Source organism: Limulus polyphemus, unplaced genomic scaffold (assembly GCF_000517525.1).
Source record: "Limulus polyphemus unplaced genomic scaffold, Limulus_polyphemus-2.1.2 Scaffold2091, whole genome shotgun sequence".
In the NCBI taxonomy this organism is placed as follows: domain Eukaryota; kingdom Metazoa; phylum Arthropoda; class Merostomata; order Xiphosura; family Limulidae; genus Limulus; species Limulus polyphemus.
The window spans coordinates 138,019-155,426 of NW_013667701.1; the positions used below are offsets into that span (position 1 = coordinate 138,019).

Consider the following 17,408-nt stretch of genomic DNA (forward strand, 5'->3'; position numbering starts at 1 on the left):
TCGGGCGGTGGTCTTAATGTACCTGATAAATCTCATAGTTTGTTGTCTCAGGCTGTGGTCTTACTGTACCCGATAAATATCCTAGTTTGTTGTCTCGGGCGGTGGTCTTAATGTACCTGATAAATCTCATAGTTTGTTGTCTCAGGCTGTGGTCTTACTGTACCAGATAAATATCCTAGTTTGTTGTCTCGGGCGGTGGTCTTAATGTACCTGATAAATCTCATAGTTTGTTGTCTCAGGCTGTGGTCTTACTGTACCCGATAAATATCCTAGTTTGTTGTCTCGGGCGGTGGTCTTAATGTACCTGATAAATCTCATAGTTTGTTGTCTCAGGCGGTGGTCTTAATGTACCTGATAAATATCCTAGTTTGTTGTCTCAGGCTGTGGTCTTAATGTACCTGATAAATCTCTTAGTTTGTTGTCTCGGGCAGTGGTCTTAATGTACCTGATAAATCTCTTAGTTTGTTGTCTCAGGCTGTGGTCTTACTGTACCCGATAAATATCCTAGTTTGTTGTCTCGGGCGGTGGTCTTAATGTACCTGATAAATCTCATAGTTTGTTGTCTCAGGCTGTGGTCTTACTGTACCTGTTAAATCTCTTAGTTTGTTGTCTCAGGCTGTGGTATTACTGTACCTGTTAAATCTCTTAGTTTGTTGCCTCGGGCCGTGGTCTTACTGTACCTGTTAAATCTCAATATCCTTACTTGTTGTCTTTCATAGAAGAATATTCTTGTAGTTTTCATACAGGTATAATATGACACACTAAAACGAACATCATCGTGTATAAAAAGAAATCCAAAGCCTCTAAGTATTTTGGAAGTGTTTCAAAACTTTTCTTGAAGCTGCATTATTTCTTTTAACTGCCTCCAACTTGCCTTTTTCAAAATTGTAATTAATTTACACGTAGCACAACATTTTTGAATTTTTAGTTATAAAATAAACTACATAATATCATATAATGCTAAGATATAAATTCTGCAATGTTTTCGAATCAAAAGAGTTGTTGAAATGAAATTAGATTTATATATTTTTTATTAAATTTTACAAGTTGACTTGTGAACGTGCAGTCGAAGTGACCTTGGCATTCCATCAGTTAGGAAACTATAATCTACTTGTGATATTTGTACAAACAAATTCTGACATTTTATATTTTGTAATGCAACTTTGCTAAACGTTTAACACTATAGATAAAATTGCTGGTAGATAAAGTGACTATGAATTAGCTTGAATGTATCTACGTTGAATAGTATACGACTCCCTGAAGAAATTTTGTTTGATAAGTTTTTATTTAGTAATTAATAATCTGAATAATTTTTCCAGTGAGCACAGCAGTTCATTCATATTGATTTACTTAATAGATTCATATCAGTGAGATTGTTGAAATTTTAGAGATTTATTTATTGCAGTATGTCAGAATTTGGGGAAATTTGAATAGTACTTTTTAAGTATAACATAAAGTTGTCAAATGACACTACCCTAAAACTGAAAACAACTATCTGTCATGTATTTTACAATTATGTAAGTTCCAGTATTATTATTTATTGAGAAAAGAAAAGTTGTTGGATGCCTTTTGCATGATAAATTAAACCAATCAAAACTGGATACGAGTTGAAGAGGCATTTTTGGGCCTTTTTTTACACTGTTCATACAAAATTAATTGTCCCGGCATGGCCAGGTGGTTAGGGCTCTTGACTCGCAATCTGTGGGTCGTGGGTTCGAATCCCTATCACACCAAACATGCTTGCGCCTTCAGCCATGGAGGCATTATAATGTGACGGTCAGTCCCACTATTCGTTGGTAAAAGAGTAGCCCAAGAGTTGGCGATAGGTGGTAATGACTAGCTGCCTTCTCTATAGACTTACATTGCTAAGCTAGGGATGGCTAGCGCAGATAGCCCTCGTGTAGCTTTGCGAGAAATCCGTAACAAACAAACAAACTAATTTATCAAACAGACTAAAGCCAGATTTTGCAAGAAAATAATTTGTATGAGATTGGAACTATTATTTCATTGTCCCCTGGCAGATCGATGGTAAATTTCCAGACTTACAATGCTAAAATCTGGGCGTTCGATTGCATGGTGGACCGAGTGCACATAGCCCATTGTGTAGCTTTACACTTAATAAACAACAACAATATAATTATGTTATGTATATTTTCTTAATTTCTAATGTCTGTTGTTTTGTGATGTACTTAAGGATTTTTCTCTCTCTCTCTCTCTCCCTCCTTTATTAAATATTAAAGCAACTAAACAGATAAACGTTTTTCAACATAGAAAAATGTTTTTTTTTCACATATTAATTGTCATCAGCAGGTTTGTGTATACGTGTTTTAAATTTTTCTTTCAGAGATAATTATACACTCCAAATCAATCCTTTTTCTGGCTTGTGTAATGAAGATCACCTCTTGTATTTTAAGTTCATTGGAAGGATAGCTGGAATGGCAATTTATCATGGAAAACTTTTAGATGGTATGTGTAGAATTTATGTTTTCTTCTTTGTTTGAATACTGTTGGAAACATCCTGAGCTTTCATAGATTTTTTTCTTAAGCATACTTCCATTTTAATTAATTAAACTTATCAAGTTGTTAACATGTATACATTTGTGCTAGCCATTAGGTCTAAAACAATCTTTATGTAGCGAATTTACATTTCATATATGTTGTATGTGATATTTTTAGTGAGCTCAAAGTTTAGAATCAAGTAACACCCATTAAGCATTCATTAACACTTTGTATTTTTCATCAGTGTAGGATATGTACAATTAAGAAGCTAGAGATAAGAAAGAAAGAAATAGTGCTACTAATTTCTTTGGATGTTTTAAAAGTATTAATTGAATTATTGTAAAATTTTATTTTTTTTTCTCTCTAGCTTTCTTCATTCGTCCATTTTACAAGATGATGCTCGGGAAAGAAATTAAATTAAAAGATATGGAATCAGTGGTAAGTAAATATCTAAAGATGTTTTCTAGATTTTGTTTACTGTAGGAGAAGGCAAGGAAGATCTTCACGTGAAAAGTACTTGTAATTGTCTTGTATCACTATTTATATGATTTTTCATGCACAAAATAATTACAGAATTTAAATATGTTATATTAAAACATTTTTGGAGCCTCACCACGTTGTTACAGTACGTTTCACCACATCCAATCACATTCTGTCATGCATCTTGACAATAACCTTGCAGCATAATTTTCATTGCAGAAAGCTCTGTCACAAGGCTGTCATGTCCGAAGCACAATATACCTCTCTGGATGCTTTCCATGACCCATCTAGTATATGAGGATAACAGTTTGCTACCACCTGTTTTAACAGCCCGATTGTACAGAAATCCATAAATGCTCTGCTGTCGTCTTTACCAGTATGCTTTCATATGGAATAGCACAATTATCCACTTCATCCTTAAGCTGCTTGATGTATTCAATGGTTGAACAGGGGATAGGGGAGTTGTTATGAAGCCTAAAGTCAAATAAATAATCACTGTATAAATATTTTAAATTTGACAGGTTACAATACAATTTATAATGCAAGATATATATATTAATTTTGCAACAGAATACGAGTTTTCTCGATGGAAATGGATCCTACAATAGGGTAAGGGTAACTCGAGGACAAACATGGAAGTGGAAGATGCTTTATGTATGTGGCTAAATATTAGAGATACTTGTATTAACAGAAACATAATGTTTACTAAAGTTTTAGCAAAAATACTGAAAAGCCTTTCAAATTGTACTGTGAATTAAAGGTTTATGAAGGGTTAGAGAAAAATGAAATTAAGTGAATACAACATTGATGGCCAGGCATGGCCAAAATGTGTTGTGGTAGGGGAGAGGTGAAGAGGGAGTTTGTTTTTACCAAATGTGAAACCATTCAGTAAAAATAAACTTTGTACTTCTTTTTCACTTATTGTTTTAATTTTTTTTATTAATATTTAGCCTGTGTCACTTATTATACTGAAGAATGGTCAGCTCTAGTTCAAGCTTTTCAGAATTAAACAATAATCAAGAAACAACCTTTCAGTTTCACCTAAACACGTGGACTTTGGTTTACCGAATTAAATGTAAAAGTCATTCAGCAAAATAAAGAGACTTTACAGTTTTTTTTTAATCATGTTGTATTCTGTGTTACTTAGCCTTTCCTCATCTATTAAGTTTATATTCTTTCTTCATTTAACAATAAGACTTAAATGAATTACACTACAGACCTGCTACGTCTCATACATTTACCAGTCGCTTCAGCTGAAGGTGAATGTGCCTTCAGCAGGAATAAACTACTGGAGATAAAACTTTGGTTAATGGCGACAGATGACAGACTGAACCATCTGTTGATTATGGTGTGCAAACAGGACATCACTGCCATTATTGACCCATGTGGTGTTTTAAACAGATGAGTACAAACTAAGAAAAGGTATATGACCAACATCTTGGTCAGTGACGGAAGAACAGGGGAGTGATAGGTTTTATCACCCTCAAGTTGAAGACTTCCCTTGGAGACCAAAACAACAACATTTCTATTTAGATATCTTCAATGTTCATGCATCAAAATAAAAGGATACTAGTGACTTGACAACAATGCCCTTCATGAGTAAGTAATATTTGTTAATATTGACAACAGTACCCTTCATGAGTAAGTAATATTTGTTAATATTGACAACAGTATCCTTCATGAGTAAGTAATATTTGTTAACATTTACAACACTACCCTTCATGAGTAAGTAATATTTGTTAATATTTACAACACTACCCTTCATGAGTAAGTAATATTTGTTAATATTTACAACACTACCCTTCATGAGTAAGTCATATTTGTTAATATTTACAACACTACCCTTCATGAGTAAGTCATATTTGTTAATATTGACAACAGTACCCTTCATGAGTAAGTCCTATTTGTTAATATTGACAACAATACCCTTCATGAGTAAGTCCTATTTGTTAATATTGACAACAGTACCCTTCATGAGTAAGTAATATTTGTTAATATTGACAACAGTACCCTTCATGAGTAAGTCACATTTGTTAATATTGACAACAGTACCCTTCATGAGTAAATATTGTTTGTTAATATTGACAACAGTATCCTTCATGAGTAAGTCCTATTTGTTAATATTGACAACAATACCCTTCATGAGTAAGTCCTATTTGTTAATATTGACAACAATACCCTTCATGAATAAATATTGTTTGTTAATATTGACAATAGTACCCTTCATGAGTAAGTAATATTTGTTAATATTGACAACAGTACCCTTCATGAGTAAGTCACATTTGTTAATATTGACAACAGTACCCTTCATGAGTAAGTCACATTTGTTAATATTGACAACAGTATCCTTCATGAATAAATATTGTTTGTTAATATTGACAACAGTACCCTTCATGAGTAAGTCACATTTGTTAATATTGACAACAGTACCCTTCATGAGTAAGTCACATTTGTTAATATTGACAACAGTATCCTTCATGAATAAATATTGTTTGTTAATATTGACAACAATACCCTTCATGAGTAAGTCCTATTTGTTAATATTGACAACAATACCCTTCATGAATAAATATTGTTTGTTAATATTGACAACAGTACCCTTCATGAGTAAGTAATATTTGTTAATATTGACAACAGTACCCTTCATGAGTAAGTCACATTTGTTAATATTGACTACAGTATCCTTCATGAGTAAGTCACATTTGTTAATATTGACAACAGTATCCTTCATGAATAAATATTGTTTGTTAATATTGACAACAGTATCCTTCATGAGTAAGTCACATTTGTTAATATTGACAACAATACCTTTCATGAGTAAGTAATATTTGACAATTTTAGGTTTGTTAAAACTTGCTTCTCCTGGCAAGAAAGAAGCTCTTGCACATCCGGTCTAGATGACTTTACATACTGGGCTTCAATAATAATTCTCACATATTTAATGAAGTAAAATAAACACCAGGTTGTGAACCTAATTCCACAAAGAGTTGAGAGACCTGGATATCTAGTTTGGATGCATAAATCACAATTTGCAGATGTACAAGTTTGTGATTGTAATTTTCATTGTTATTTATTTCTTTCTTCAATTTTTTTCTTGTGAAACCTTGCAAGTTGTGACTAGACTCTTTAAATTTCTTTCTTTTTGTCTTCCGAAACATTTTCGTTTCCATTCAGTAAAATCTCTGTTTTTCACTCAACCCCTCACCCTTTAACCATAAAGTGGTTGCAAATCGCGCTACATCAATTTTCCTTCTAATTTTTTTTTCAATTCATGTGTGGAATGAATTTTTTCATGTGCATCAGTATCAAGGCTGTGTGCAGATGTGCACTACCAGGTTTTTTTTTTAGGGGCGGGGGTTGTTTTTCGACCATCGACCCTATTGGATCATCAGGCTGTTTTGTAATGCTACCAGTTGATTGTTTGGGCTTTAGGCCTATCGACTGCCAGGGTCATTAAGGCCGTCAACGTGTTGAGACTCCTCACCATTACCGAGGATGTGCACGGCTGGAATAATGAAGTGTGCGTCACTTGATTGGTTGTTGTGCAGCTTAGAGGGAACACTGCACTGCCCCTAGTGCAACTCACCGTACAATCACACTGACCCTCTGATAATGTGTGAGTTTACAGAAGTGAATGACACTACATACTTATTAACAAATCTTTAAATGGTACCTAATTCCTGCAACATTATGTGGCTAAGTGTCTTTGTTATACCCTGAAGTTTGAAATTGTCTAGTATTAATTGTAGTAATTATACTGCTATAGCACTATGGTCAAGTGATGGAAATATTTTGTTGTTTTACATGATTTTTAGTACGTACTAGAGGGATTTAGACATTTCGACAATGAAGTTAGTGGGAAAACAACATTTACTTTACAGATAATAATAAAAAAAAAATCTGTTATTTCAGCCAACATTTTGCCATTGCAAAAAGTGTACAAGCTATCTTCAGGTTAATTTATTCTTATTTTATGAGAAATGTAAATTGATTTGTAGCTCATACAGTAAGCTTTGTGTAACAATCTTTGTTTCTTTAGGATACTGAATATTACAACTCGTTACTGTGGATCCTAGAAAATGATCCAGCTGAGCTGGAGTTGACCTTCTCTGTAGATGAAGAACTCTTTGGCAAAATGCAGCAAAGGGAACTTAAACCAGGAGGTGCCAACATCCATTTAAATAAAGAAAATAGGCTTGAGTATATAAAGTAAGCGTAATCCTTGACTTATTGAGTCTTAGGTAAACCGTGATCATGTAAAATAGCTATTTCTTATATGGCTAACATCTGTTTCACTCAACATAAAAACATCATTAGGTGAAGTCAATGTTACTCTTAATGAATCCAACATATCCAATATAAAAATAGAAGGAACTGTAATCAGCTAGAGTGGACAAAGCCTAATTAAGAATTAACTGTAATTGTATCTTTTAATAATTTCATACTTTTCTACCTAATCTTTGTGATGGGCTCAAATATTTTCTGAATTAGAAGAGTATTGAACATCTAAATCAATGTCACTACTAAGTTCAATCATAGAGACTCGTTTATGGAATACAGTTTGTAATTTCTAGCAGTAACTAACGAACTAATGTGACTGTTAATAAAACAACTCGGTTATGAAATCATGAATGAAAGATTACAGTGTGAGTAAGATTATATAACTTACATATCTTTAAGAAAACAGGTTTAAGAAAAGTGATTATAATCTGTATAGTTATTGTACAGTTTTTTTTAAGCCTTAGTGTGTAAAAAGAACTTTTATTTACTTATTCAAACTACTTTTCATATAGTATGAAGGATTTTAAGGTTAAGATATGCAAAAAATAATACCTGTTTATGAACCAAAATATAGTACATTACCAAATCAGATTGCTAACTTCAAAAATGCTATGAATAACAGTATTTTGTTATATGTAGCTTATTTATGGAGAAAAAAAACTGACATTTTGTGGTGTTACTAACAGTGTAAAATTGTAATCGCATTGTATTTGGTATTTAAAACATGAAAGTATTTCTTTTAAAAATGAACTTGAAAAAGAACTTGCAAAGAAAAATTTTAAATTATGATTTACTGAATTATTTACAGTTTATGTATGTCTTATGATTTTTTTTTTTTTTTCACTAAAATGAAAAATATTTTTCTCTTTGTTTGTTTAGAGGTATTGTAAGTTACTTTTAAGCTATCTGAAGTACAGTAAAAGTACTTTTAACATTTATAATAATAATAATATACTTTGATATATTTAGTCTAGTCATCCGGTGGAGATTTGTATCCCGAATCCAGCCTCAGATGAATGCCTTTCTTGAAGGTTTTAATGATATCGTTCCACTCTCTCTTATCAAATTGTTTGATGAGCATGAATTGGAGCTGCTTATGTGTGGGATTGGAAAAATTGATGTTAAAGATTGGAAGAATAATACAGTCTACAAGGGAGGTTATCAACCCAATCACATCGTAATTCAGTGGTTCTGGCGAGTAAGTTTTAGTTCAATGACTTGTAGTAAATTAATAAAACCGTTACACATTGTCGAAGGTAAAGGAATATGTTTATACAATACTGTGTAAAGTAATTTTAACTAAAGTTTAAATCTACAATAATAGAACAATAACAAAGTTTAGTGTTGTTTTGTTATTGTGGACTTAAAGTTTATTTTATAACCTGTTTATACGAGTGTCTTCAGGTGAAATTTTGTACTTCAACCTCTGAAACTATGATGATGTTTATAAGCACAATACAATATTTATTGATGAAAAATGTACTTGTTAAATGTGATCATTGATAAAAGCTTGGATGCTTTGTGAGGAATTAGCTTACCTGGTCACAAATTCTGTTGAGAATTATTTTTGAGTTTAACGATGAATTTTATCGACAAGTTAATGATTTAGCAGTGGGATCTATTTTATCTTCTGTTGTAAGTGATATTTGTGAAACAACGAAATTAATTCAAGTTATCTCTAAACCCACTGATATAAAATGTTTCTTGATGGTACTTTCTTGGTGAGGTGACGTGGCAAACACAATTTAATGGATTTATTTTTATTATTTGAATGAGAATAGTGTCTCTTGATGGTACTTTCTTGGTAAGGTGACGTGGCAAACACAATTTAATTTATAAACATATGTTTATAAATCATTGTTTGCTGATTTAATAGTATCAGGTACTGTTTATAAATACAACTATAAAAGTTCATTTTAACCCCGTCCTTCATGGTAGGTCAACATTTCACGATACAAACTATAGCTATTGCAACTGACTGTCCCGGCACGGCATGGCCAGGTGGTTAGGGTGCTTGACTCGCAATCTGAGGGTCACAGGTTTGAATCTCCATCCCACCAAACATGCTTGCCCTTTCAGCCATGGGGGCATTATAATGTGATGGTCAATCCTACTAGTTGGTAAAAGAGTAGCCCAAGAGTTGATGGTGGATGGTGATGATTAGCTGCCTTCCCTCTAGATTTTCACTGCTAAATTAGGGATGGCTAGTGCAGATAGCCCTCGTGTTGCTTTGTACAAAATTCAGATCAAGCCAAACCAATCCAACTGACCTGTATTATAATATATATATATATAAGAAATTTTCTTTACTAAAAAAAAAGTAAGTTCAGATCATTTCAAAATCACTCCACTCGTACTTATTTCAAGTTTATAGGCCTACAGTTATAAGATTATGGAAGATTTTTAAAGGTAAATTTTCATTTCTTCTCTTTGATTTTTCTAGGTTGTTTTTCTTTTTTTTCCTTCTCTTTCTCTTAAACCTTGAAGTCAACTGTCGTAAGAGATTTTAATAGCTTAAATTTGGCTTTACACTATTTCCATCTATGTTACATTTGAAATAACTTTGAAGAAAGACTTAGAAAAAAACAATTAAAACTCTCATCTATAATGACAAACTCCAACCAAAAGCAAAATAATATCTTTACTAATAATTTATTTTAGCTTTCCTGTACCTCAACTTATTTAGTTACATATCTAAGTTTTATGTAGCCTTTCTCAAACCTTTTGACCAAGAAAATAGATTATTAAAGAAATTCTTGAGCTGATTGATTAATTTTCTGTGGGTTAACAGTACTGGTCAGCTTTAATTCTATTATTGTCTTACTATAAAGCTGATTCATTATGTATGTGTTAACATCTATTGCCCAGAGTTTGCTGGCTCAGTTAGTGTAATTGTTTTTGTATGGTAACTGGAAAATGTCTGACAATGTATATGGGTCCTTAGTTTTGTATTTTCTTCCCAAGAAGGGGGTAAGAAAAGACCCTGAAGTAGGGCATGTTTCTACTGTTTGATAGACTTTTGGCTTTGAATTTAAAGTGCTTAATCAGTTAAACAAGTCGATTATTACCTTCCACGAAACAGGGTATGCAGTTAACATCTAAAGAGGTCATTAGGGATAATGAAAAAAAAAAAGGAACATTATCTAATATTGTCCTTTATACAGTTTTTGCTTCATTAATGGGTATACGCAGCTAGTATGAAATAAAATTTATGACTAATCTTTTTTTTTTGTTTTTAAAGGCAAGTTTTTTTTAGTTTATTTTAATACAACATCTGACCAATTAAAGCAGCTGGACTGAACCCTTGCATGGACTTTTCTTGTTGTGTAAGGCTTAACCTTTATGCAGTTGCGGCTTTTATGTTCATAGACTACCACAATCACATTTTAAGTGAAGAGAGAAGGTTATAATTGAATGAAGACTTAAGTCATTAGAAAAATTTAAGTTTATTTCTTATGACTGTAGCTCTGTGTAATAAACATGACTTAAAGTTATAACATTGTCTGTAGCTCTCTAATTGATGTTCTAATTTAGTACCAAAATTTAAACTTTTTCATTGAACAAAACCCATAAATAATAGTGAAAATTTAAAAAAAACATTTATGTGTTATATTGTATCCATACAGTCAGAATATTTTACTAAGGCTTGAAAAATTGTCAGTTGTTACCAACCATAATGTTTTCGTATACTTGTGTTTCTGTAACAACTACACAATATATGATTATTCTCTGCTGATCTTTATAGCTTTATAAGTATAATGATTGCATGTTATTTTCCTTAGCTTCTGTTATCTTTTAACAATGAGATGAGAGCAAGACTGCTTCAGTTTGTAACGGGAACATCTCGGGTCCCTATGAATGGTTTCAAGGAATTGTACGGAAGCAATGGCCCCCAGCTCTTTACTATTGAGAAGTGGGGAAATGTTGAAAATCTGCCTCGCTCACACACATGGTTAGTCATTTTTACTTATTATATATTTGGGGAAAAAAACACTTATATTTTTAAATACTACTTTCTGTATTTACTCCCCCTAGAGAGTTAGAAGAGTGAATAATGATGGTGTTCCAACACATTGTATTCATCATATCCATTACTTAAAGGAATAGATATGGAATGGAATGTTTAAATATATAATGGGTTTAATACTAATGTCTTGTGACAAATATAATTAATAGATAAAGAGTGTTCTTCTGTACATAATGAGAATGAATACAGAATAGCAGACACCTTTAGTACTAAAAAGTTCAGTTTCAGAAAAAAACATGCTGTGTCAGTGGAACCTTAATGTTACTCGTATATACATTCTCCTGTTTAACATATGGAGATCCAGTTAAATATTAACTGCATGTTTATTCCCCTGTTTAATAGATGGAGATCCAGTTAAATATTAACTACATGTTTATTCCCCTGTTGAACATATGGAGATTCAGTTAAATATTAACTACGTGTTTATTCCCCTGTTTAACAGATGGAGATCCAGTTAAATATTAGCTACGTGTTTATTCCCCTGGTTAACATATGGAGATCCAGTTAAATATTAACTACGTGTTTATTCCCCTGTTTAACATATGGAGATCCAGTTAAATATTAACTACGTGTTTATTCCCCTGTTTAACATATGGAGATCCAGTTAAATATTAACTACGTGTTTATTCCCCTGTTTAACATATGGAGATCCAGTTAAATATTATCTACATGTTTATTCCCTTGTAGAACAGATGGAGATCCTGTTAAATATTAACTACATATTTATTCCCTTGTAGAATAGATGGAGATCCAGTTAAATATTAACTACATGTTTATTCCCCTGTTGAACATATGGAGATCCAGTTAAATATTAGCTACGTGTTTATTTCCCTTGTAGAGCAGATGAAGATCCAGTTAAATATGTTTAACTGCTGGGGTAATGGTGTTGAACACAATAGTAAACAATAAACAGGAAAGAGTTATAAAAATGCTTACTTTATTTGATCTGCAGTTTTGAGAAATGTTCTATTAGCTTGTATTGTGTTTACATGATAACACAATTTTTTTTTTCCATATTCAGTTTTAACAGGCTGGACCTTCCTCCATATGAGAGCTACCAAGATCTTCGGGATAAGTTGATCCAGGCAATAGAAGGATCAGACACTTTTGGGGGTGTGGATTAGGCTATCTGACTTAATGTCAGAAGTTCACTTAAGTTAACGGAGGAGTTTTGTGTATAATTTTTTCTCTGAAATAATATATACTTTTTACTTAAAAATTTTCAGCCAATTCTCCTTGGGCTGGTAGTTCATCAGTATGTATATTAATAAAAATGAGAGAATGAAATTTCCATTGGTGTTAAGCAGTCTTTTTTAATCGTTCCCCCGAGGATAATTCTGGTACGTGATGTTTGCTGCCTTGTGAATTACATCAGGAATTTAGAATTTACTTGTTAATACAGATTGTAAAGGTTTACGGTTTGTATTTTATAATATGGTTTGATTTTTGTCTAACCAATAGACTGTGGTACATGGACCCATTTATTATTATATTAAATAGTTACTTAGAATTTATTCCAGAGAAGATGTTATTGTAAAAAAAAGCCTACATCTGATTGATATCACTGTATGTAAATAATCTTTGTAAATCATAAAATTGAGTTTGATTAAATGGATTGTGTTTGTATATTTTGCTAAAATTCTGGTGATTTAGCAAAATCCAGTGGAGTAATTTTTCACATCATTGCAGCTTTTAGTGTTAGCTTTTAATATTGTGGTTGATATACAAGATTATTGAGTAATTGTTTTTGTGTTCTGAACAGCAACAACCAAACCTAAAGAATGTTTCTAAATCTGTATTTCCACCTAGGTATCCATTACATATTTTTTACGTATATTTAGAATATGCTGTTATGAAAGACCATCATTCATAATTCTAAACCTTTCCACTACTGTTGAGAAGTAGTGGTTATATTCAGACATATTTTCTAAGAATCTGCTAGTCATTAAGATATATATAGAGAAACTTTTTTTTTTCTCGTAACGAGGCAGTATTTTGATAAAAGCTTGATATTTTTTCAAACTCTGGGAATACAAATAGCCAGACTAAAAACTGGTACTATACAAGCTGCAAAGAATAAAGTTCAGCTGAAACTATCCAGTATTAGAAATTTATTTCTCGTCAAATATTATAAGCAAATTTCTAATTTTTAGGTTACGCCTCCTAACAAGATGTCATGTATTTGCATAAATAACTAGAACTTTCTGAGTTATAAGTAGATCCACATATTTTGTGCCTAAACGTTGAAGATCCAGCTCTGCTTTGTTCATTATACATTTATAGATGTATTGGTGAGTTTTACTTTCCTAGTTAAGTTTGAGATGTCTGTGTGTAGTTCAACGGAACAGCATGGCTGGATTCCTGTATGGATATCAAAATAAGAATTCTTGTGCTTGGATTGCCTTGCATTGAAAATTTCCTAAAAATAGTGTTTAATCAATGAAAATATTTACTTCTGTTGTTTTAAAAGATTATTTGTTTATTTCCACCTTAAATATTTTAAGGTAGACTTATAATTTTCTATTCTGATCACAGAAGTTATTTTTGCTGTGTGCTATCAGTCTGCTTGTAAGATGGTCTGTTTTTTACATCGTAGTGTTTATTTATGGTTCGGCCAAGCTTTTAATATGTATAGAAGGTTATCTTTTTTAAATATGAAGATGATTCCCAAAGATGATCCTTAGCTTAAAATACAAAAACATTTCTTTCATTGTCAAGTAAGATACAACTCTGTATACCTTCTCAAGAATAAAGACAGTCTTCTTAGATATTTTTTTTTAATAGAGAAATTAATTTTATAATTATTGTTTAAACACAAGGGCTTATATGTGTTAGGATATCTAGCAACCTATAATTAACCCAGAAAACTGGACATTAAGATTTGAAGAATGATGTATGATTTGTAAATCTCTGAGGTGAAAAAAAAAGGTTTTGAGCTTTCTGTTGACAGTTGTTCGAATTACATATGTAATCTTGATAGAAGGAAGACTGGAATGTGTGGACTTTTAGCATCAGTATACAGCTATATGATCATATAGATTTTATTTTAAAATGGGTGTTTTTTAAAGCGTTTATCCAGTCCAATCACTTAAGATATTCATAACTGATGTTCCTTTTTAAAGACATTATACTTAAGTTTTGAAAGGGTAAACAGAATTAAATAACAAATGGTATACAATTACTGAGAAATATATGCTACTGTTGATACAGAAACAAAGTAGCCAGATAAATTGTTTCTTTATTACATACTTTAAATAATGTAGTTTTGGCAAACATATGTTATAGTCCACGTTTGAATCAACTGTACAAAACAGGTTTTCAATTTTTTTCTTTGATTAGAATTTCGTCTGTTACATATCAAAACACCAAATAAGAATGTTTGCAAGTTCTACAGAGATTCGAGAGCTATTAAAATAAAACTTTCAGAGTCTACTGTGTTTAGATTTTGAAGATTATTTTTATTGTTTGGCTTGCTAAAGGTGTATGAAACTCCCGTTAAAACATCAGAAATGTTAATTTTGCAATCCACGAGAATTTAAAAGAACTTCATTGGTAATTTTATGTTTTTCGTCAATTTTTGTGTATTTTTCTCATAGCAGTTTAAACACTTTTAAAGTAGATAGTACAAAGAATTATTCTGACAGACGTTAAGTGTGCACCATTTGCATTAAACTTGTTATTTTTGTGTTTATTAAAACAATAGTTTTTGGATATTATCTTTTCTATTGTTTAGTTCGTATAATGTCATACCTATTCTAGAAATAGAATCATCTTTACTATTTATAAATATTGTTATGTCTGGAATTCAGGATTCACCATTTGTTTTTATAACTGAAATATCTCTTTAAATATTCATATTTACTTGGTGGTAGTTATAATTTTTATGGTGTGTTAATTAAGGTACGAAAAAATTTATTTACAGTTATTCGAATTTACAGTGATTATAGTAGAAGACTTTAGTGACCTTTTAAGCATCAATGGTGGAAAATATTAAAATCCTATATTAAATATTATCCAGCTTCTGATTATTTTAAGATTATCAGATTTGTTTCTGTGTTAAAAGACCAGTAAAAAAATTCGAAAAGGTGGACATTAACTTTCAAGCACCCTCAACAGTAACAGCAAGACTGATTTTCTTTTATTGTTCCTATATTCATTAGAGAATTGGGAGAGTAAATGTTTAATGATATATTCAGAGTTGCTCCTGATCTGCCTAATTATAATTCATTATCAAACAAAGATGTTTAGCCCTATACAGTACTGTTTTTATACTTAATTCTCTATGGTTGAACTTTGGGTAACATTTTAAATCTATAAAAACGGGAGTAACTTCTCAACTAGAATCTTATTTGTGTTCAGAGTAGCATCAATAAATCTAAAGTCTGACACTTGCAAAATGAACAAAATGAAAGTGTTTCTAATCTAAACGTGTTATTAGACTTGAGACAATCATAATTTATTTAATTCTTAATACGATTTCTTCATAATTAATGTATAGCGAAAGATAAAGTTTAATTTTCTAGATGTATTAAAGTTTGATATTTTTTTTTTTATACACTGCATCTACTAAATCATGTTGATTTATGATTCAGAAAACCTGTTAAAATCTTGCTTGCATGACTTTGCTGTAAGGTAGTTTACTCATTGAAGTTTTGTACAGTCAAATGGTTCAGATTTATTTCTCCTATGATTAGATTCTATCCTGGTGGTGTTTCGTGTGCGCATTACAAAACCGATTAAAACGTTTTATTAAGGCCTATCTATGGCCTACAAAAAGTTGACTCTACATGTTTCGACGTTACAATGACGTTGTAACGTCAAAACATGTAGAGTCGTCAACTTTTTGAAGGCCATAGATAGGCCTAAATAAAAAAATTTTTAAAATTGTGTACCAGTTTAACGTTGAATATTATGTATGATTTTAATGTTCAAATGAGTTTAAACCCTTTATTTGTAAACAATATATAAGCTATGTAAAACAGTTTATTGAATATTCATGTATAAAATTTGCTGTGGAATACTATCGTTTTCTAGTTTTGGATAGAACCATTAATAAAGACAAATTTTTAAAGTATGTTAAGAATATTTGTTTCAATAAGTATATTAAATATCTTTTATGACCATTTAAACACAATTTTCGTTTTGAATTGTTGTGAATAAAAGATGCTTATGATAAGTATTCTATTAAAATGACAAAACCATACCTCAAAGAAATTAAAACCTTTGTGAAAAAAACAGCTTGTTCTTCCATATATAATTACCAGGTATTAAAAAAAAACATATAAACGTTTTCAGAATTGTGAATCCTGAAGTTTAATAAAACTTTTTTTTAAAATCTCAATTATATCTGAAGTCTAGATTCTCACTTAAAAGATCCTTCGCTATTTAATAAACGGTTTTGGCGGGCTTGTTGTTAAACCTATATTAAATTGACCTGAAAAACATTATCTTTATTAGGGACTATTTAGGAGAATGAAACACAAAAACATTCAACTGGTTCAAACAAAATGTTAAACTATTCTTTCATAAGTAAGGCAGCACCAATCAGTGTAAAATATGCTGATAATTTTTCTATCAGTGCTAATATATACATATAATATGGTGAAATTAATAATATCAAAGCGTTAGGCTTAATAAAGTAGTATCGAATTTTCTAACAAAAGCAAACCCTCCGCTGATGTCAATTAATATTACACTTTAATGTAAAAATCACAATACCACAATTCTTTATTAATTTAACTGAAATTTATGTTTATCTCTTGTACTGGCATGTTGTACATCATAGCTTGCATTAACCATCTGAAAATCTGACTTTTAACTTCCCCGGGCAGGTGGTTAGGGCGCTCGCCTCGCAGTCCGAGGGTCGCGGGTTCGAATCCCCGTCACACCAAACATGCTCGCCCTTTCAGCCGTGAGTGGTGATGAATAGCTGCCTTCCCTCTAGTCTTACACTGCTAAATTAGGGACGGCTAGCGCAGATAGCTCTCGTGTAGCTTTGCGCGAAATTCAAAACAAACAAACGAAACCATTGGACTCTAGGACTTAAAACACAAATAAACACAATAAGAAATAAAATTCGAAACGAAGTCCGACAACAAAAACAAGACAGTTGGGACAATTT

At 31.6% G+C, this 17,408-nt stretch overlaps 1 protein-coding gene across 2 annotated transcripts in view; it reads left to right on the forward strand.

The window, feature by feature from the left end:
• Positions 1-16,628, forward strand: part of LOC106465911 (E3 ubiquitin-protein ligase Nedd-4-like) — a 50,701-nt gene extending 34,073 nt beyond the window's left edge. For both annotated transcript variants that reach the window (XM_022393849.1, XM_022393850.1), the window contains 6 exons: positions 2,345-2,466; positions 2,867-2,937; positions 7,019-7,188; positions 8,230-8,458; positions 11,043-11,212; positions 12,309-16,628. In XM_022393849.1, the coding sequence (XP_022249557.1) occupies positions 2,345-2,466; positions 2,867-2,937; positions 7,019-7,188; positions 8,230-8,458; positions 11,043-11,212; positions 12,309-12,411 (865 nt within the window). In that variant the 3' untranslated portion in view covers positions 12,412-16,628. The remainder of the gene's footprint in view (positions 1-2,344; positions 2,467-2,866; positions 2,938-7,018; positions 7,189-8,229; positions 8,459-11,042; positions 11,213-12,308) is intronic.
• The last annotated feature ends 780 nt before the right edge of the window (positions 16,629-17,408 follow it).